This window comes from Emys orbicularis, chromosome 4, assembly GCF_028017835.1.
Source record: "Emys orbicularis isolate rEmyOrb1 chromosome 4, rEmyOrb1.hap1, whole genome shotgun sequence".
Taxonomy (NCBI): Eukaryota; Metazoa; Chordata; order Testudines; family Emydidae; genus Emys; species Emys orbicularis.
Window position 1 is genome coordinate 6,874,698 of NC_088686.1, and position 21,769 is coordinate 6,896,466.

A 21,769-nucleotide genomic window follows, 5' to 3' on the forward strand; every position below is an offset into this window, starting at 1 on the left:
TGCTGGGTGTCTGTGATATAATATAATATTTTAAATTTCAGCCAAAATGGGTTGAGCTGTTTAAGAATGAGGCTAGGGAAAAATATGCTGTTTTGCCCAAGTTAAAAAGTTATTGAGCCCTTATCTTTGAAATGCTCCATGCTTTGGTGCAGGGACTTGAAATTTGGCAGGGGATGGCTTTTGCCATAACATCCATCCAAGTTTGGCCAATTTATAAGCATTTGAAAAATTGCAGTTTGCACATGCTCAGTAGAGACTTGCTAGAGCTAACAGCAAAAAGTCTCAAAAAAGATTCTGTCCTCTTTGAGCACACCTGTTAGTGCTGACCAGACTGCTAATATGCCCTCCTCCCAGAGCAACTGTGTGTTCCCCATCCTGTTATATCTCCTACTAGTACTGCTTTGCTTTTGATGTATTTTGGTTTGTTTGGGAGCAAAATTATGAGATTTTAATATATTTACTAAATGGCAGGACAATGCACCTAATGGAAGGAGAGCTACCTACTTCTATGTCAGGAAGTTGTGGAGCTTGCATTAATGGGAAGCTGTATATATTTGGCGGATTTGATGATAAAGGATACAGTAATCGGGTATTGTAATCTTTTAATTCTGGAGTGTATTTTAATCGAATGACTACTAATGCAGAACTTCATTTAACAAAGCATTTAACCTTGCATTTAACTAGAGGGAAAAATCTAAGGGTGAGATTTTGGTTTTATTTTAGAAAAGGTGCACTTTAAAATACTTTAAATTGTAGATCTGATTCTTTAATCCCTCTGCATCTGTACATCTCCTATTGACTGCACTGTGAGTTTTGGCTGGGTTAAGACTGCAAGATAATGCCCAGTATGTTTTGTTTTTTATTTTGATTTCTCAAGTTTGCTAGTATTTCCAAAATTAATTGTATTTCTATGAGAAAAATTTATTTGCAAGCATAATTAGACTTACCTCACATTTGTTGCTTTTTCTTTGCTCTTTAGTGGGCAAGTGGCATTTGCTTTTCTAGGATTGTCAGATAATAACTAGTTAATATTAACATATGACTGCTAATTTCCCTGTTGATTGCAGGTAATTAAATACTAATAAGGAATGAAATGGGGAAAATAGGTTATTCAATGGATTAATGTAATGGAAACCAGAATTTCAGTGTAGATTAGAAAACAAGTGAAATGAGTTTGATAGTTCAACTAATCTGCAGCACTTCTGCACCTAGTTAGGTTCTGTGTACACTGAATTTATAATCAATACTGCTTGTGGACAGAGCATTAGACTGAGACTAACAGGTGAAATAGTGGTGCCATTGAAGTCAATGGCAAAATTCTTACTGACTTCAGCAGGGCCAGGATTTCACCCAAAGGGCATTATCAAAACTGAGAGGGGGAGATTTTGCTGCTTCTTCCTGCATTTTACTTGTAATTAGTCAGTGAACCAATCTCTTACTATCATAAGCATTATAATTTGTCAATTGCACTCAGATTTCTTTTTTTATATAAGAAAATGATTGTTCTTTTGCTCTTTGTAATCACATCTATTGCTGATTTGTGCTTGATTCTTCAAAATCATTTATTTTATACTTAAAATATTATAATTTTTCTTTTAAGCTGTATTATGTTAATTTGCGAACAAGAAATGGAACCTATAAATGGAAAAAAATTACAGACTTTAAAGGTCAACCTCCTACACCACGTGACAAGCTTTCCTGTTGGGTGTATAAGGACAGGTAATACATCAAGAGTATTTTTAATCCCTACTAATCAAAGGGAAGAAGTGTTATATTATAGGTAGAACACAAAACTGGAAGTCCAATTCAGACTGTGACTTACTCTCTGACCTTGGACAAATCTCTTAACATCTCTGTCTCTCAGTTTTACCACCTGTAAAATAGGAATAATCATACTTACCAACCCTAATTTATGGAGATGTTGTGAGATTTAATTATTTTTAAAGTGCTTTGAGATCCTTGGGTGCAAGACACTATTCAGGTGCTAAATATTACTTTTTATTTAGCTGATGACTTATTAAACTGGTGTTAAAGTTCATTTACTGAATTTTTAATTGCTCATGAAATTACAAAGATTATGCTATAAAACATTGTTATATTTGGTATAATTTAAAATTATATTTGTTTGCAAAAATATTGACAATAAGAAAGGGTATTTCAATGAATAACTCCCTGCTACAAAGAGCAAAGTTGAGAATACAAGTTAGGTATTTGTATTGTAAATGCTTCTTAGCATATTTAGCCAACTTGGTTGTAAAAGTTCTTTAAATTATTTGAACATATTAAACTAAAAAACAAATGTGTAGAATTTCTTTAGATTTTATATTAACCATTAAAGGTAGCTATGGTGGTAGAATTGGTCACAGAGAAATAAATCAATTGTATATAAGGGCTATTTGCTGTAAAAGCTATTGTAAACAAATAAGAGTTACATGATATGTAATGAACAAAATAAACAATTCATTCATTTATTGATTTCTAGACTCTAGGTCCTCCAGGGTGTGACAAAAAAACAAAAAAAAAACCCCCAAACCCAACACATTTAGTACTTAGTACTGCATTTTGGTTTTCAAACTCTGAATTAGCTGCAAGATGTATAAAGATGTATGCAGCCATGCATCACTTTTTAGCTGTTGATACCAGGGTGTTCAAGAGCATGAATTAATTTATTCAAAGTAAAGTTTAATTTATGTACAGAATGAAGATCCACCCATTTCAGGTGGAAGTATGTGACTAACTCAACACTTTTGTTAAATGTACGTATTTGGGGGCAAACTACGGTCCATTTTGAAAATTTGCCATCAGTCCTCAGAAGAGGTGAATCTGAAGAGGAGTATTCCTTAGAAGCTTGCACAATACTGGGAAATAACTAGAGAGCTGCTGTAACTCTGCTTACTTAGGGGTGCCAGCCTTCCATCATCCCTTGTAACCTCTCTTCTGTACAAAATCCTCATCAAACTGCCACCTCCCAAAACAACCCACTACAACACCAAATGTTCACAACCACTAGTGGTGAAAAAAATATAATCTGGTAAAGGTGTGTGTGCAGAAGGGTGAAATGGGGGCAGAGTTAAGCCTTGTTCTGTGGTGTGTAGTAGTTCTGGCAATGCTGAGGTGTGATAAACTTGTGCGTGGAAGAGTAGAGCATGTAGCTTAACTTCATTTCCTTGGTTTTGTGGGTTTGTATCAGGCATGTTTATGTGTGTAGCAACACAAAGTTGTGTAGTAATTATATACAGTATGTAATATTTTTCTTTGTTTACACATTTAAACATCAATAGTAGAGATAATTGAAATTTCTGATAAAATTAAATATAATAGCTTATCAAAATATCAAATTGAACATTAATTTAAAACATGAAATTCAAGTTCAATAGATTTTTTTTTTTTTTTGTTCTTCTAGATTAATATATTTTGGTGGTTATGGATGTAGGAAACACAATGAACTGAGTGATTGTTTTGATGTTCATGATGCATTTTGGGTAAGATTTTTTTACTGTTTAAAATAAATAGTGCCTTCTGATTGTTGAAAAGTTTTATTAAACACATGACTATTATTAAATGAACCACAGCTACTAAAACAAGGGGCCAGATTCAGTCCTGGAGTAAGTAGAGTTAACTCCATTGAAAGAGAGATCTCAGGAGAGTATGGTGTATATATTGGGTTTAACAACACCTATATAGGGTATACACAATAGAAGCTGATCTCTTTCCTCTGTGTAGCAGGTAGAGTGGGCAATATTGTGAGGGTGAATGGGGTACAGTGGAGGTCCTCTTCAGGGGAGTGATGAACAGTGATTTAAGTTAATGGAACTGTACCTGCTTGCACCAGGATTGGATTTAGGAAAACTCTGGGCTATACTCCATTTTTTTTTTTTTTAAACTAGGGTGTGAAATTCTTGCCTCATGGAAGTGGATGTCAAATTTCCCATTGACTTTGATGGGGCTAGAATTTCACCCTGAGATGATTATTTAGAGATACTTCATAATGAAAATGTTTTGGCATATTAATGTTGATTTACTTTTGTTCGAATATTTTTCTCTCTTCAGAGGAATCCTCTCCTATTAGTGGAGCAAAGTTTCCAATATCTGTTATTATGGAGCTATAATAATGACTCCATAGGTGAGCAAAATGGAGCATAAAATGGAAAGTAGACTGTAAAATGCTTTCCATTTTATGCTCAATTTTGCTCACCTCAAGAAACTTCCACAAAAGGTCCTTTTGGCTTTATATATATGTTTTAGGTCATTGGAGATTTTTTTTTAATGTATAAGGTTAATGATACAAGCTGTTTTAAATTTATGGATAATTGAAAAAGTGGTATTTCACTTTTTGAAAACTGTTCTAATTTTTGTTGTTGTGTGCTCATAAATTCAAACTAGATTTACCATACTTCCACATCTACACATTACAATAATCTCAGCAGACGTAAAATAATCACATTGTACTGCAGCCATTTGATATTAGACTGTTCCTTCATTAGTTTGTTTCTATTAGATTGCATCAACAGTAATACAGAATTGAATCTTGAAAAATTAATTGTGATTTCAATTTATAATTTATTGAGAGTACCCACGCCTGGACTCCCCTAGATAAAGTAAAAGCAAAGTGCTGTTAAAGTAGAAAAAGTGAAATAGCTCTATTCCAATTAGATGCTTCCATTTACAGAAAATGCTAGTATTGAGCTCTTTGAAGTAATGGCAGGGAATTTATAGCCTCACAGCTTTATCTGTCCACAAATACCTTCCCTTAATTTATTATCCAAAGTAAATACCTTTACCATAAGATGCCTGGAACAAAGTACCACTTAGGCCTGGTCTACACTAGGAGTTTATGTCGAATTTAGCACCGTTACATCGAATTAACTCTGCACCCGTCCACACCACGAAGCTATTTAGTTCGACATAGAGGTCTCTTAAATTCAACTTCTGTACTCCTCCCCAACGAGGGGAGTAGCGCTAAATTCGACATGGCCATGTCGAATTAGGCTAGGTGTGGATGGAAATCGACGGTAATAGCTCCGGGAGCTATCCCACAGTGCACCACTCTGTTGACGCTCTGGACAGCAGTCCGAGCTCGGATGCTCTGACCAGCCACACAGGAAAAGCCCCGGGAAAATTTGAATTCCTTTTCCTGTCTGGCCAGTTTGAATCTCATTTCCTGTTTGGACATCGTGGCGAGCTCAGCAGCACTGGCAACGATGCAGAGCTCTCCAGCAGAGATGGCCATGCAATCTCAGAATAGAAAGAGGGCCCCAGCATGGACTGATCGGGAAGTCTTGGATCTGATCGCTGTGTGGGGCGATGAGTCCGTGCTTTCCGAGCTGCGATCGAAAAGACGGAATGCAAAGATCTATGAGAAGATCTCTAAAGCCATGGCAGAGAGAGGATACAGCCGGGATGCAACGCAGTGCCGCATGAAAATCAAGGAGCTGAGACAAGGCTACCAGAAGACCAAAGAGGCAAACGGACGCTCCGGATCCCAGCCCCAGACATCCCGTTTCTACGAGGCACTGCATTCCATCCTAGGTGCGGCTGCCACCACTACCCCACCACTGACCGTGGACTCTGAGGATGGGATATTGTCGACGGCCGGTTCCTCGGACATGTTAGCGGACGGGGAAGATGAGGAAGGAGATGAGGAGGACGAGGCAGTCGACAGCGCTTACAACACTGATTTCCCCGACAGCCAGGATCTCTTCATCACCCTTACAGAGATCCCCTACCAACCGTCCCCAGGCGTTAACCCGGACACAGAATCAGGGGAAGGATCAGTCAGTAAGTGTTTTAAACATGTAAACATTTATTTTTAACAGAACAGGAATATTAACAATATTAACAATGGGTTTTTCATGATTACTTTGCCCTAGGCGCTTCACGTTTCAGTCCTTGGCAGTGCAACTATTGAAAAAAAATCTAACAATGTCCGGTTTAGCATGATTGTTTTGCCCTAGGCGCTCTACTGTTTAGTCCCTGCCAGTGCAGCTACAGTAAAATCCGGTCTATATGTCCGGGGATAGAGCAGAAATCCTCCTGGGACATCTCCACGAAGCTCTCCTGGAGGTAATTGGAAAGCCTTTGCATCAGGTTCCTGGGAAGAGCGGCCTTATTGGGTCCTCCGTGGTAGGAAACGTTTCCGCGCCAGGAGACAAGCAAGTACTCGGGGATCATAGCCTTGCAGAGCATGGCGGCATACGGCCCTGGACTTTGCAGGCTTTCCCGAAGCATCCGTTCTTTCTCCGTCTCTGAAATCCTCATCAGAGTGATGTCGCTCATGGTGACCTGCTTTGAATTAGGTAGGGGAATGTTAGTATTGGGACTGCTTGCCTGTTCCTTTACAGAACTGTAACCGGCGGTTTAGAGCCACGCGGTGGAGGCGGGAGAGGAGCAGCATACAGGGATCTTTCCCTGGGACAGCCGCGAGGGGGTGGGACAGGGGCAGAGTTCATGCTTGCCGGATTGCTGGCAGCAGGGACTGGCATTGCTTTGAACGTGAAAGGAGGCCGGTGCTATTATTAAAGTTTTAAGCAGCCACAAGTCTACGGCTCACCATGTCAGCCTGTTACCCAAATTCCGCTGTCCTGTCCCGCTTGTCTGATCTGCACTGCAAGACCCCAGGCACTGAATGCGAAGGCCGAAAATTCGACCTTGTCCTGAGTGCGCATGTGATAGGTGCTGTGCATGGTCTTGTTCACAGAGAAAGACTATGTTCTTTGTTCAACCAAAAATTTATCTTTCTGAGGAATTCACTCCCTTTTTCCCATCCCACAGCTGCGACTGTCTCCCGAAATACCCTGGCATCACAGTCCCAGAGGCTAGCGCAGATTAGGCGTAGGAAGAAGAGGACACGGGAGGACATGTTTTCGGAACTTATGGGCTGCTCCCGAGCCCAGGCAGCCCAGCAGACCCAGTGGAGGGAGAACTTGTCCCAAATGCACCGATCACACATGGAACGGGAGGAGAGGTGGCGGCAGGAAGACCAGCAGGCGACTCAAACGCTGCTTGGACTAATGAGGGAGCAAACAGACACGCTCCGGCGCCTTGTGGATGTTCTGCAGGACCGGAGGCAGGAGGACAGAGCCCCGCTGCAGTCTATTGTGGGGATGTAAAGTTCCATGAGAGGGTAGGGGTCACGATGGGACACTTGCCTGGCAATAAATCATGGCCTTATGTAAGGCCCCCTGGTGGTTATATAAGATGAGGCCTTTTGTAAGGCCCCCTGATGGTTATATAAGATGAGGCCTTATGTAAGGCCCCCTGGTGGTTATATAAGATGAGGCCTTATGTAAGGCCCCCTGGTGGTTATATAAGATGAGGCCTTATGTAAGGAACAATTGAACCAATCGGTGTGGGGCTATACATGTGATAAACACATGATTCTCCTTCTTGTCCAATCAGTAGATGTGTAATTATAGCCTAATTGTGTTATGTAATGTTGAGAAAGACTATAAAAGAAAGCTTGTAATAAACGGAGTCAGCTTGAGTCAGCTTGCAACCACATTGGTCGTGTGTTTTATCCGCCCCGCATGGGACCCTACAAATGGTGACCCCGACGTGATTCGGCTTGGACATCGAGGCAGCCGATTAAAGCCTAAGAAAGAAAAGGAAGGTACTGAAGATGGAAAATGAGGAAACTTCCAAAAGCAATAATGCAGAAGATGAAAATGAGGAAACTTCCAAAAGCAATAATGCAGAGAGGAAGAAGAAGAAGAAGAAAAAGCATGAGAGGAATAATACAGCTCGGGTGGAAAGAAATGGAAATGGTAATCATAATGAAGAAGAAAAACAAACACATATAAAGAAACAAAAACGTAAACATACAGAAGAACCTTACACCAGAACAAAAAGAATGACATATATAAAAACATCTGAAAAGTGAGGATGCAGCCATGGAAACTGAAGAAATTGGGGATGCAGATAAAGACTGTCCAAATTCTCCTATCACGTATGCAAACACAGCCGACTGAAGCGTTCGGTGAGAAAAGGCGGAGGTGGCAGCCGCGGCAGGAGGTACCAGAGGATACCGGCTCCTGGTCGTCCGAGAGAGACGTTCGTGAGCTCACAGGTGAGCGGCTGCATTCGATGACAGCCGCGGCAGGAGGTACCGGAGGATACCGGCTCCTGGTCGTCCGAGAGAGACGTTCGTGAGCTCACAGGTGAGCGGCTGCATTCCATAAAATGGGCTCTGCTTTGTCTGCAGAGGAGGAGACGGTGCATGATTTTATTACGCATCGCTGAAAAAAAAAAAAGGGAGAGAAGCTTCCCTCTGATGCGTTGTCCCGTTTGCTGAAATGGGGACAAAGACGCGGGGTTTTTGTTATACCAGCAACTTCAATAGAAAATTTTAATGAAGTGTATCTTGTGACAAATTTAATGGGTGCTGACTTGAATAACATTGTAAAGTGCCAGAAGCTAACAGATGACCATATACAGTTTCATCCGATGTTTCCACCCTGCGACATGCTTCGAACAATATCCCGGGCGGCTCGGGCCCCCCGGACCCCGTAAGGCATTGGCACGGACTTATTAGGGAAGCCCATATAGATGGGGAATTTGCGCCCGAGGCTTATCCAGTAGTGACACCGGACCTGCACTTATTGTTTGTCACAGCCTAGACACCTGATAATGCTGTACTTCCTTATTTAAGAAAAAGGGGGGAGATGTGGGGATGTAAAGTTCCATGAGAGGGTAGGGGTCACGATGGGACACTTGCCTGGCAATAAATCATGGCCTTATGTAAGGCCCCCTGGTGGTTATATAAGATGAGGCCTTATGTAAGGCCCCCTGGTGGTTATATAAGATGAGGCCTTATGTAAGGCCCCCTGGTGGTTATATAAGATGAGGCCTTATGTAAGGAACAATTGAACCAATCGGTGTGGGGCTATACATGTGATAAACACATGATTCTCCTTCTTGTCCAATCGGTAGATGTGTAATTATAGCCTAATTGTGTTATGTAATGTTGAGAAAGACTATAAAAGAAAGCTTGTAATAAATGGAGTCAGCTTGAGTCAGCTTGCAACCACATTGGTCGTGTGTTTTATCCGCTCCGAATGGAACCCCACAGTCTATCTCTAACCGCCCTCCCCCGCCACAAAGTCCCCTACCCCCCTCACCCAAAGTCCCAAGAAGGAGGGGCGGCAGAGTCCGTGAAAACTCTCACTCCACCCCTGCAGACTGCTCAAGTACCAGAAGGCTCTCATTCCCCAAAATTTGATAAGTCCTTTCCTTCCCGCCTCACCCAAGCCCCCGTCCCAGTTTCATCCCCCAGTTTCATGTGTAGTTGCTAATAAAAAATAGTTTCTGTTAATTACTGTTTCCATCATGTTCTTTTAGAGGCGAGTCTGTTTGAAGGGGGGGAAGGGGGTTGGTAATTGGACAGGACAGTCACCTTTACCAGGGTACAGACGCGGGGGCAGGTTCAGCGGCAGGGCACACACACATTGCATTCACTAGTTACCCTGGTCAGTCTGGGAGGTGGTTTTCATGTTCTGGGGGGGGGGGGGGGGGGGGGGGGGGGGGGGGAAGGAGGCTATGTGACTTTGTGGCGGGGGAGGGCGGTTAGAGATCTTATGCAGCGGTCCTTATCCTGGATCACACAGCCACGCAGCAGGGGATCTGTAACCGTCCTCCCCCTGCCACAAAGTCACATAGCCCCCACACACAGAGTCCCGAACAGGAGGGGTGGCAGGCTCCGTTGAAACAACCAGTCCACCAGTGCGGAGCCTGTCATTCCTGGAGTTTAGAAGCGTCCTTTGCATCACTACACTACACCCGCTCCCCACCACAGTCTGCGTCCCAGGTTCAACACTTTCCCGCAAAAACAGTAATAAAGAAAACGGTGTTCATTAACAAATTTCAAGTGATTTTATTTTTAAACGTGTGTTGGAAGGGGGGGAACGGGGTGAACGGGGTATGTAACTGGAGAGGATAGTGAACATTTACTGGGTAAAGAAACGGGGGCAGGTTCAGCTTCTCTGTAAACAAACTTAATAGTCACAGGTTACCCTGCTCACTCAGGAACCTAGCTTTCAAAGCCTCCCGGATGCACAGCGCGTCCCGCTGGGCTCTTCTAATCGCCCGGCTGTCTGACTGGGCGTAATCAGCAGCCAGGCTATTTGCCTCAACCTCCCACCCCGCCATAAAGGTCTCCCCCTTGCTCTCACAGAGATTGTGGAGCACACAGCAAGCTGCAATAACAATGGGGATATTGGTTTCGCTGAGATCAGAGCGAGTCAGTAAGGTTCTCCATCTCCCCTTGAGACGTCCAAAAGCACACTCCACCACCATTCTGCACTTGCTCAGCCGGTAGTTGAAGAGTTCTTTTTCAGTGTCCAGGGCGCCTGTATAGGGCTTCATGAGCCAGGGCATTAGCGGGTAGGCTGGGTCCCCGAGGATGACTATAGGCATCTCCACATCCCCAAGAGTTATTTTGTGGTCCGGGAAGTAAATACCTTCCTGCAGCCGTCTAAACAGACCTGAGTTCCTGAAAACACGAGCGTCATGAGCCTTGCCTGGCCATCCCACGTTGATGTTTGTAAAACGTCCCCTATGGTCCACCAGTGCTTGCAGCACCATTGAAAAGTAGCCCTTTCGGTTAATGTACTGGCTGGTCTGGTTGTCCGGTCCCAGGATAGGGATGTGAGTTCCATCTATAGCCCTACCGCAGTTTGGGAATCCCATCGCGGCGAAGCCATCTATGATGACCTCCACGTTTCCCAGGTCACTACCTTTGAGAGCAGTAGCTCAATGATTGCGTTGGCTACTTGCATCACAACAACCCCCACGGTAGATTTGCCCATGCCAAAGTGGTTCGCGACTGACCGGTAGCTGTCCGGCGTTGCAAGCTTCCAGAGGGCTATGGCCACTCGCTTCTGGACAGTCAGGGCTGCTCGCATCCGGGTGTCCTTGCGCTTCAGGGCAGGGGACAGCAACTCACAAAGTTCAAGGAAAGTTCCCTTACGCATGCGAAAGTTTCGCAGCCACTGTGATTCATCCCAGACCTGCAGCACTATGCGGTCCCACCAGTCCGTGCTTGTTTCCCGGGCCCAGAATCGCCGTTCCACAACATCAACATGACCCATTGCCACCATGATGTCCTCGGCGCGGGGTCCCGTGCTTTGTGACAGGTCTGTGCCACTCTCAGACTTCAGGTCCTCACCGCGCTGCCGTAGCCTCCTCGCCCGATTTCTCAGCATCTGCCTCTGGGAAAGGTGGATGATAAGCTGCGAGGTGTTGACAACGGCCATAACTGCAGCGATGGTCGCAGCGGGCTCCATGCTCGCAGTGCTGTGGCATTCGGGCTGTCACTGACCAGAAAAGTGCGCGAACTGATTTCCCGCCGGCGCTTTCAGGGAGGGAGGGCGGTGGTGACGGTTGGATGACGACAGTTACCCAAAACCACCCTCGACACATTTTTTTCCCCAGAAGGCATTGGGGGCTCGACCCAGAATTCCAATGGGCAGCGGGGACTGCGGGAACTGTGGGATAGCTGCCCACAGTGCACCGCTTCCAATGTCAACGCTTGCCCCGTTAGTGTGGACTCACAAAGTCGAATTACTGTCCTTAGTGTGGACACACACGTTCAACTTTGTAATATCGATTCCACATATTCGATTTAAGTAAAATCGAACTACTCTCGTAGTGTAGACATACCCTAAGTTTCCCATAGTGAATTGTTACAATCAGGGCCATCCCTACAGGAGTGCGGGGCCCAGGTTATAGGTGCCAAGTTTCTAATCTGCCGAGGGGTGCTCCCCCAGACCCCGCCCCCACTCCACCCCTTCCCCCAAGGCTCCGCCCCTGCCCTGTTTCTTCCCACCCCTGCTCCGCCCCCACCCCGCCTCTTCCCACCCCTGCCTCACCTCACCTCTTCCTCACCCAGTTCCGCCTCCTCCCCTGAGTACGCTGCGCCCTCGCTCCTCTCCCCTCCCCCCGAGCACCTCCTGACACCATGAAACATCTGATCCACAGTAGGTGCTGAGAGGGAGGGGGAGGCGCTGATCGGCGGGCAGGAGGCGCTGGGGGGAGGTTTTGGTAGGGGGGCTGCCGGTGGCCGCCGCTCTCCTCCTCGCCCCCCCCCGCTCGCCCGCTGCTCTCCTCCTCGCCGTCCGCCTGCCGCTCGCCTGCCGCTCGCCTCCTCACCCTGCTCGCCCGCCTCCTGCCCCACCTCCCTGCCCAGCTCTTCATGATTTTATTGAAGCACAGGGCCCCCCAAAACACAGAATCCATGGCAGTCGCCCCGATTCACCATACCTAAGGGATGGCTCTGGTTACAATATTCATAATTAGAAAATGACATAGTCTGTTTAATCATTATGCATGTTCAACTGTTGTTGCCATTAATGAGAGTTAGATACATCAAGGAGAGAACAGACCCCTTTCATCAAATGTTAGTATTAATCTATAATAAAAATGTCTTACTAATGAATAAACCTTTGTTTATACAAAGCATATCCTACTAAATGTTTGAAGGGAATATTTTCTAAAGTGCCTAAATGATTTAGGAGCCTACACCCCATTCTCAAAAGAACAGAATTATCAGACACATAGATGAACATGATTTGTTGGGGAAGAGGCAATGTAATTTTTGTAAAGGGAAATCATGCCTCACCAGTCTACTAGAATTCTCTGAGGGGGTCGACAATGGTGATTCAGTGGATATAGTGTACTTAGATTTTGAGAGAACATGTGACCCTCACCAAAGGCTCTTAAGCAAAGTAAGATGCCATGGGATAAGAAGGCAGGTCTTCTCATGGATCAGTAACTGGTTAAAAGATAGGAAACAAAGGGTAGGAATAAATGGGTGAGTTTTCAGAATGGAGAGAGGTAAATAGTGGTGTCCCCCAATGGTCTGTACTGGGACCAGTACTATTAAACATATTCATAAGTGATCTGGAAAAAGGGGTAAACAGTGAGGTGGCAAAATTTGCAGATGACACAGAACTACTCAAAATAGTTAAGTCTCAAGCAGACTGCGAAGAGCTCCAAAAGGATCTCACAAAACTGGGTGACTGGGCAACAAAATGGCAGATGAAATTCAATGTTGATAGATGCAAAGTAATGCACATTGGAAAACATAATCCCAACTATACTTATAAAATGATGGGGTCTAAATTAGCTGTTACCACTCAAGAAAGAGATCTTGGAGTCATTGTGGATACTTCTCTGAAAACATCCACTTAATGTGCAGCGGCAGTCAAAAAAAGCGACCAAAATGTTGGGAATCATTAAGAAAGGGATAGATATATTTTCTGTCTTATTGCCTCTATATAAATTCATGGTACACCCACATCTTGAATACTTCATGCAGATCTGGTTGCCCCATCTCAAAAAATATAGATTGGAATTGGAAAAGGTTCAGAAAAGGGCAACAAAAATGATTAGGGGTACGGAACAGCTTCCATATAGAGAGAGAATAATAAGACTGGGACTTTTCAGCTTGAAAAAGAGACGACTAAGTGGGGATATGATAGAGGTCTATAAACTCATGACTGATGTGGAGAAAGTAAATAAGGAAGTGTTCTTTACTCCCTAGGGGTCACCAAATGAAACTAATAGGCAGCAGGTTTAAAACAAACAAAAGGAAGTATTTCTTCACACAATGCACAGTCAACCTGTGGAACTCTTTGCCAGATGTTGTGAAGGCCAAAACTATAACAGGGTTCAAAAAAGAACTAGATACATTCATGGAGGATAGGTCCATCAATGGTTATTAGCCAGGATGGGCAGGGATGGTGTCCCTAGCCTCTGTTTGCCAGAAGCTGGGAATGGGCGACTGGGGATGGATCACTCCATGATGACCTGTAATGTTCATTCCCTCTGAAGCACCTGGCATTGGTGACTGTCAGAAGACAGGATACTGGGCTAGATGGACCTTTGGTCTGACCCAGTATGGCCATTTTTAAAAGTGCCTTTGGCACTAGGGGGCCTAAATCCCATTGACATTCAATGAGACTTAGGCACCTAAATGTTTGTCACTTTTGAAAATTTTACCCAATGTGTATTTTTAAAATAAAAATTAGTGCATGCCTGTACTTACTCTGATTAAATACAGAAAATAATTTGTCACTTTTATGCCTAAACCCTTTTGATAAAACAAAAGGATTATGAGATGAAGTAAATGAAAAAATATAATTTTAGATATTTTACTCTTCTTTTTAGGAAGGGCAGATATTTTGGGGATGGCATAACGATGTTCATGCTTTTGATACAAACACACAAACTTGGTTTCAACCAACAATTAGAGTGAGTATTTTTTAAATCTTTAATCATTCTGTACATTTTTGTAACTCCACCCCATATTGAATAATAACTGTACTCTAGAGACTGATGTCAGGGAGAACTATTTTGAACATGTTTGACATTTCTCAGGCTTATAACATGAGTGCATTTTTATGTTCTCTCTATCTCATAACACAAGAGAAAGGGAACATTAAATGAAACTAAAAAGTGGCAAATTCAAAGCCGTTTTTCCACCCTGGAAGTAATTGCTACTGGATGTTGTTGATGCCAGGAACATAGTAAAATTCAAAGAGGGACTGGATAACAAGAATATCCAGAGTTAGAGTAGTTAATACTGACAAAAAGAGTATTGGAAGGGAGATGAACCCTGAAATGAGGGTTTAAGCCAATCTAACTATCAAGGATTAGGATCACCACATATCTACCTACCTGCATTTTCCTCTGAGTCATCTGATGTTGGAAACAGGATGCTGGACAAGATGGACCACAAGCATGATCCATTATGGCCATTCCTATGATCTTGCAATCAGATCCATGTTAATGGACTCCTGAACTCATGTTGCGTTCCATTGACTTCAGTGGGGGATCCAGCAGGCACAGGTTCCATCCATGCAGATCCAATTGCAAAATTGGGTCTCTAGTCATTAGAGTACTTCTTCAGCCTTCTGATATTTGTGAAAAAAAATTGTTTAATATTGAAGGGATATATACACTTGAATGAATACTGTGCAGATGCAGTTGCTGTGTTTCATAACTCTGTTGCATCAAGGGTTTAATGCTGAGAAAGACTAACATTTATTTTAACAGTGTGAACAGGAGCAGTAACTGATGTCTTGCATATAGGAAATTCTTTTATATTAATATTGTTCCAATGATGGCATATATTCTCAGTCAGCTCTCAATAAAACTGTAATGCGAACATTTTTATATATTAATATTATAGCATAATGTAGAGCCTCATAAAATTCTGGTAAGATTACACAGACTCCATTAAGATCTCAGTGGAAGAATTATAACATAATAAGATTGTTTGACACTTTCATGTTTCTTTTATGTGACTTCTTATGATTCTATAAAATTCTTAAACCAAACATCAAGTGAAAAGTTCCATTAAAAACTAAGGCCCCGTTCTTGCAATCTCTATTTTTTCTTTACATGGGGAGAACTCCCGCTGGCATCAGGTGATTGGATACTACATACAAAGTTTAAGAGTCTGATTTTTGTAAAGCAGTGAAAATTTATGAATGAAGCGCATTATGTAAGAGCTAGGTATTCATTATTATTATTTCTCAATATTACATCATGGGGATATTTCTTTTCAAACAAATAACCTTCACAACATACAGGATCTTTAAGCATAAGAAGGGGAAGCTACTGTCTAAAATTTATCCCCAGGAGTCACCATAAATCCTGACCACAAACCAACTCCATAGGTTTGAGTAGTCAAAGTTTTGTTAAACCCTCTGCAAAATTCTTGCATTTTAAGTGCTACTGCTTCCCCCCACTCCCAGAGGTGACCACATTTGGTACTTTGCACCTCTGAAAAACAGGCCCTAGAGGACTTTTCCACCAGTATTACTGTAGTTTTACATTGACGAAACTCTAGAAATCAGTGGAGTTCACTGGTGTAAAACTGGAATGAAGCATTGGTAAATCAGGTGCTGAGAGAATAAATTGAACACCAAAATGCATGGGAATTTAGTTAAGTCTGAACTGTACTATACCATGCGTCATCTAATGCCTTGGGAGTTTTGGGTGTTCCCTCAAATTGTTTTGCACATTTGCAATTTTGCCTTCATATTAGAAGATACTGGAAGATATGGGGTACATTTCAACGTTACCATTGCATTTCATGTTTTATTGACTTGCAGTTAGACATTTACTGACATGGTATAGATTAATGTTCTAAAAAATCTTGTATTGGTACTTTCAGGGTGGAGTTCCACCTCAGCCTCGAGCAGCTCATACGTGTGCTGTGCTAGGAAATAAGGGTTACATCTTTGGAGGACGAGTGCTGGTTAGTAGTTATTTAATGAATATTTTATTGGCAACAATATTATTTTTTGCTAATTACTTACTGAAAGCAGTTTATTTATGCAGTACCAATAGAGCCCAAAATGTCTTTGCTCCTAACTCATATGTTCAGGGAGAGAAGTCCCAATATGTCTCTTTACCTTCTTGTGCACCTGCAAATAGGCTATGGACAATCTGCTTCTTTTGTGCAACCCTAAGGGTTTAAGCACAAATTGCCCAACAAAGAGCAGGCAAGTGGTAGGCCCTGGTCATATAACACTCCACACAAGTCTACAAAGATGGCTGGCCATAGAGTGGGGGCACACCCAGAGAAGCATGTAGTATACTTTTAGGTCATTGTGACTGTTAGGTCTGCACTACTTCCTGCTTAGAGTTGTGGCTAACTGCCATAATTTAGCCCTAAATTATGTTCATTTCTGTTTCAATGGAATCTTTTGTCTTTAGCTCATAAAGTATTTTTTCTGTGTTTTGCATATTTATTAGTAAATTCAAGGAAGAATCCAACCAAAGAGCCTTTTGTACATATGTATTGAAACAGTATAACAAAGCTAGAGCTAAAACACCACATGGCAATTAGTCAAACTAAATATTTTAAAAAGTCTCAAATTCAAGCAATAATGTTACTTTCAGCAGTAATGTAAGTGTCACATATTGGGAGACTAACTCAGTCCATTGACATTGTGCAAATGGCATTGATCACATCTTCAGATGAATCCAGGACACAAGGCATTTCAAAGGTAATGACAAAAATATGTATTTGTCGTCTTATAAGGATAGATAGATAAGGTATCCATAAAATGGTCATAAACCCAATAAAATTGGCAAGCTGTGTGTAAGCTCCATTAGCTTTGCTTTCAAAGAAGTCCTGCTAAAGTATGATTTACGGTAGGTAAGCTTCAGATAAGTGGCAGAATGTTTGTATTCTGTGCTAAACACACCTTGAAGGGCTTATATGATCGAACCACTTATTTTTTCTATTTCAGTGAATGAAATAATAGCAAGTGGTACATTTTAATTTAGTGGTTTTTATGTGCTGTCTCATCTAAACAAAGAAGAAATATAGGATATTACCAATTGCTCTCTCCCCTTTCTTCTCTCTCTCTTCCCCCAATATAATGCATTCCAGGACATTCCAGAAAGCAGGAGTCAGCAAGTGCCATATTTTTAAAGGTATTTTGGCACCTTAAATCTGGGCCTAAATAGATAGTAAATCAATAGATCTGGCCAAAATGAGAAAAAAAAAAAAGTAAAATTAAATTATACGCAGAATGCTACCCACATTGTAACACTTACTACAGCTATTATGGATAATACTTAAATATTTTTTTTAAATAATAAACTTAAAACACTGCTCAAAGAAGTAGGAAACTGGCCCCATATTGCTATTGTCATAAAACTTTCTAGGAAGGAGGCAAGTGTCAGCAGTTTATTTTCAAATAGACTCTTTTTACAAAAGATAAGAAATGCTTCTTCTTCAAGTAGTATCCCATATGGGTGCTCCACTTTAGGTGAGTCTACATCCCTGTGCCTGTGATCAGAGATTTTTGGTAGCTGTGCCCGTTTGGGCTGCACATGCCGCATTTCGTGCCGCTTTTGGTGGCTATATAGCACTGTGTGGCCAAAGTGCCTTCAGTTCCTTCTTTCTCTACTGCCTTTGGCCTGAGACAGAGTTCCAGCAGAGCCTATTTAGTATTGTTCTTTAGTGTTGTTATTGTTGTAGTGATAGAGTTAGTTAGAATTATGCTCTTCCCTCATTTACTTATTTCTTGTTTTTAAAAAAAAAAATTCTGCTAAGAATCTGTTATCTGTAGAGTAGTGTGTAGAGTAGTGTGTAGAGTAGTTTTCTCCGCAATGCTCCTTCCCGTTAGGGAAAGATACCAGGAAAGAGGGACATGCCCGGATACTCCAAATTCAGACAGTGTCTCTCTTGCCGGGAGGCTGTCCCCATCAGCGATGGGTGCTCTTGATGCATCTGCTGTCTAGGAGAGGCACGCACACCACAAAAGTATATACATTGCCTCAACCTCAAGGTATGCAGCAGAAAAGTCAAAGTGTTCAAGTTAAAATTTACCATGATGGAGAGCTCGCTGCGTCCAGCTTCCAACCCGGGCCCAGAGACTCCCTCTGAGCACTGGTCCCCGTTGACCCCAATGACCGGTTCAGAGAAACATTCCCTGCTTCCCTCACAGAGGAAACTGCTGCAATCCTCACAAAAGGCCACCAAGAAGAGGACAACAACCTCTTCTACCAGGGAACATGCTAAAAAGAAAAGATCCCCAGCGTGCTTGATGACATGGGTACTGGCCAGAGCAAGGTTGAACACCTTTGAGTCGGTGGGATCCTCAAGTATCGCTGGTACCGTTAACGCCAAGGACCCTAAGAGGGTGGACTCAGAAAGGAGTGGCAGCGATAAGCCTAGCTCTTCCATGCTGGTATTGACTGAGCCACTCAGACATGCAGCACCAAGCAGATTGGCACCGCAACAATTTACCAATCCCTCAGCGGAGCACAGAGCCCCATTGGCACTGACAACCACTTCAACTAGAGTGGTACTACTGCTAATGTCTCCCTGTGGTACCACAAGAATTCTGTTTTCAGAAGGACTTTATAGCCAATTCGTTCATTTTATCATTCATGTATTGTGTTATGTTATGATTAACATGCTATGTCATATATAATCATTGTATTCTCAATAGATTTAAATTGTAGGATTATAGAAATATAAGACTGATTGGTAGCCAGAAGGGATAAGTATATATTATGTATCTAAGTAAGTAGGGCTGAAACACAAGGCGTACAGGCTGAGGCCTGTAGGATTTTAGCTTAGCCATACTAGGCTACAAGATTACAGGAAAAGATGTGTGTATGGGTGGTATTGCAAAAAATTAACAGTAAGAGTAATTTTTTGCTTACAAGATACCTGGTAGTCACATTTTTCTAACACATGCCCTAATCACAGGGTGCCCTATATCCATAAATGCTAATGAGGTATAGTCAGAATCACATTATAAAAAGAGGGTGCCCAGATTGGGAAAGTTGAGTTCCTTATGGGAAAACTCCAGCAGGAACCATCCCTCTACTGATGATCAATTGGCAAGGCAGCCATCAGGGCTTAAGAATATCGTTAAGGATGTATATTTGTAACTTGGGCATAGGTCTTTATAGGATTTCTGTATGCTTGGGTAATCATAACTTTAATAAAACTTGAAACACAGACTAAACCTTGTACTTGTAAATGTATGAGTGTCACTATCCTTGGTCTTTGTGTTCCTAGAGACTCTAAGTCTAAAACAAGTAGCAGAGGTGACTTTCACTCTGAGCTTGAAACTGTAGCCACCAGAGCCGAACCCAGGGTGTTGTAATACCACATTACAAAATTCACTTGAAATAAAATAAAAGGCTACAACTTACTGGTATCTGAAATACTGGAATCTCCTCAGTACCGATATTGCTCTGGTACACATCACATCCCCAGTGTGCTCGGCACGGTCACATTCAACACCACCATCCAGATCTTCTCCCTTATCTAGTGAGGAGGACGATGATGAGGAAAAGGATATTTACTTCTTTCTCATCAATACTCCTCTCCCCACCTCAGACAACTACTAGACCAGACCCATTGGTAAAGACCAGATATCAGCCTGAGGGTTATGCACATAGATGGTACAGACATACATGGATGTCACGCATGCCATTCCGACAACAATGGCCTTACTGGGATCCATGGGCTTACATACAGGCAACAATTTTCCAGGCCTCCTAGCACCCATAGAGAGCTCAAGACGCTCCCCATCAGCCTCGTTAAGTAGACCCCACTTCCCCCCCCCCCAACCTCAGGACAAGACTTTTGAGGACCAGGAGGAGAGGCTGGATCAGGAAGCCACCCCACCAACCAGCCTTGTCCGGAGAGGATAAGAAAATACTATCATGCCTTCTCCACCGACAGCCAATGATTTTAATCAGTTCCAAGAACTATTTGAGAGAATTGCAGACTCACTACACATATCTTTGGAAGAAGTTATAGACTCTCAACATAAGTTACTGGATATACTCCAAACATCAACTTCATCAAAAATTGCACTCCCCATAAATGAGGCTCTGATGGACCCAGTTCAGGCTGTCTAGCAGACACCTGCCACAGTACCACCCACCTGCAAAAGAACAGACAAAAAGTATTATGTCCCCTCTAAGGACATGGAGTTTCTATTTTCACATCCCTCTCCAAATTAGTTGGTGGTCAAGGCAGTGAATGAGTGGAGCAGGCAACATGCATACTAGAAGTACCCCATATGATAAAGATTGGAAATGGTTAGACCATTTTGGGTGCAAGGCCTACTTATCAGCGACTCTGCAATTTTAAATTGCCAATTATGAAGCACTGATGGCCAAATTCAGTTACACCAACTATTCAAATATGACTCAATAAATTTAGTCATCTTTGGGGGGTGGGAAACCCAACAATTCTAGGCAATTATCTCGAAGGTCACCTTCTGGCTAGGATGGCCTTACAAGCTTCCTTAGACACAGCCGACCCAGCTGCCCAATAGATGTCTCCAGTTGTAGTCATGCGAAGGGCGTCATGGCTTCACCTCTCAGGATTTCCTGAAGAGATACAATCTATGGTTGAAGATCTTCCCTTCAAAGAATCGAAACTGTGGACAAGATGGATGAATCCCTTCATTCCTTAAAGGATTCAGTCTTTACGTATCTACATGCCTGCGCAAAAGAGAAGCCCAAATACATATAATTCTGCACAGTGATAGAGACCTGCTCCATACATTCCTCTGCAGAGACCATATGATTTGCAAAGACAGAGGGTTACGAAATGTAGGCCACCTCCATCTCACCTCCACTGCTTTCCCCAGTCCCATCTGCTGCAACCACCATCAGTTTGGAGACTGCCTGACCCCATTCTACCCAATATGGCATCACCTCAGATAAGTGGATGTTAGAAATTATCAGCACCAGATACTCAGTTCAATTTATTTCCCTCCCTCCTTCCCGCCCTCTCCCCATCCTACTTCAGGGACCTTTCTCATTAGAACCTTTTATGGAAGGAAATAAACCACCTCCTGCCCTTGGGTGCTGTTGAACCTGTTTCGATACAACACAGAGGGGTGGGCTTTTATTCCAACTATTTCTTAATCTCGAGAAAGAACGGTCAGTGGAGACCCATTCTAGATTTGAGAAACTCATCAAAGTACACTAATTCAGAATGGTCACATTAGCAACAATAATCCTAGCACTGGAACGGGGGATTGGTTCTTAACCCTCAACCTCCAATATGCATATTTCCACATCACCATACATCCATCAAACAGGAGATTCCTCAGATTCGTTCTGGAGCAGGATCACTACCAGTACAAGGTACTTCTGTTTGGCCTTTCTGTGGCACCCAGAGTGTTCTCCATGCACTTCTGCAAACAGGGAATTATGATATTCCCATACTTGAATGATTTGTTTATTCAAAGCCCCCTCTCGAGAAGATGCC

The 21,769-nt window shown here is 42.7% G+C and overlaps 1 protein-coding gene across 1 annotated transcript in view; it reads left to right on the forward strand.

Annotated features, from left to right (window-relative positions):
- Positions 1-21,769, forward strand: part of KLHDC1 (kelch domain containing 1) — a 62,598-nt gene that overhangs the window by 15,998 nt on the left and 24,831 nt on the right. Inside the window, exons 3-7 of the mRNA XM_065404141.1 lie at positions 472-589; positions 1,601-1,719; positions 3,404-3,482; positions 14,164-14,247; positions 16,178-16,261. Of these exons, the coding sequence (XP_065260213.1) occupies positions 472-589; positions 1,601-1,719; positions 3,404-3,482; positions 14,164-14,247; positions 16,178-16,261 (484 nt within the window). The remainder of the gene's footprint in view (positions 1-471; positions 590-1,600; positions 1,720-3,403; positions 3,483-14,163; positions 14,248-16,177; positions 16,262-21,769) is intronic.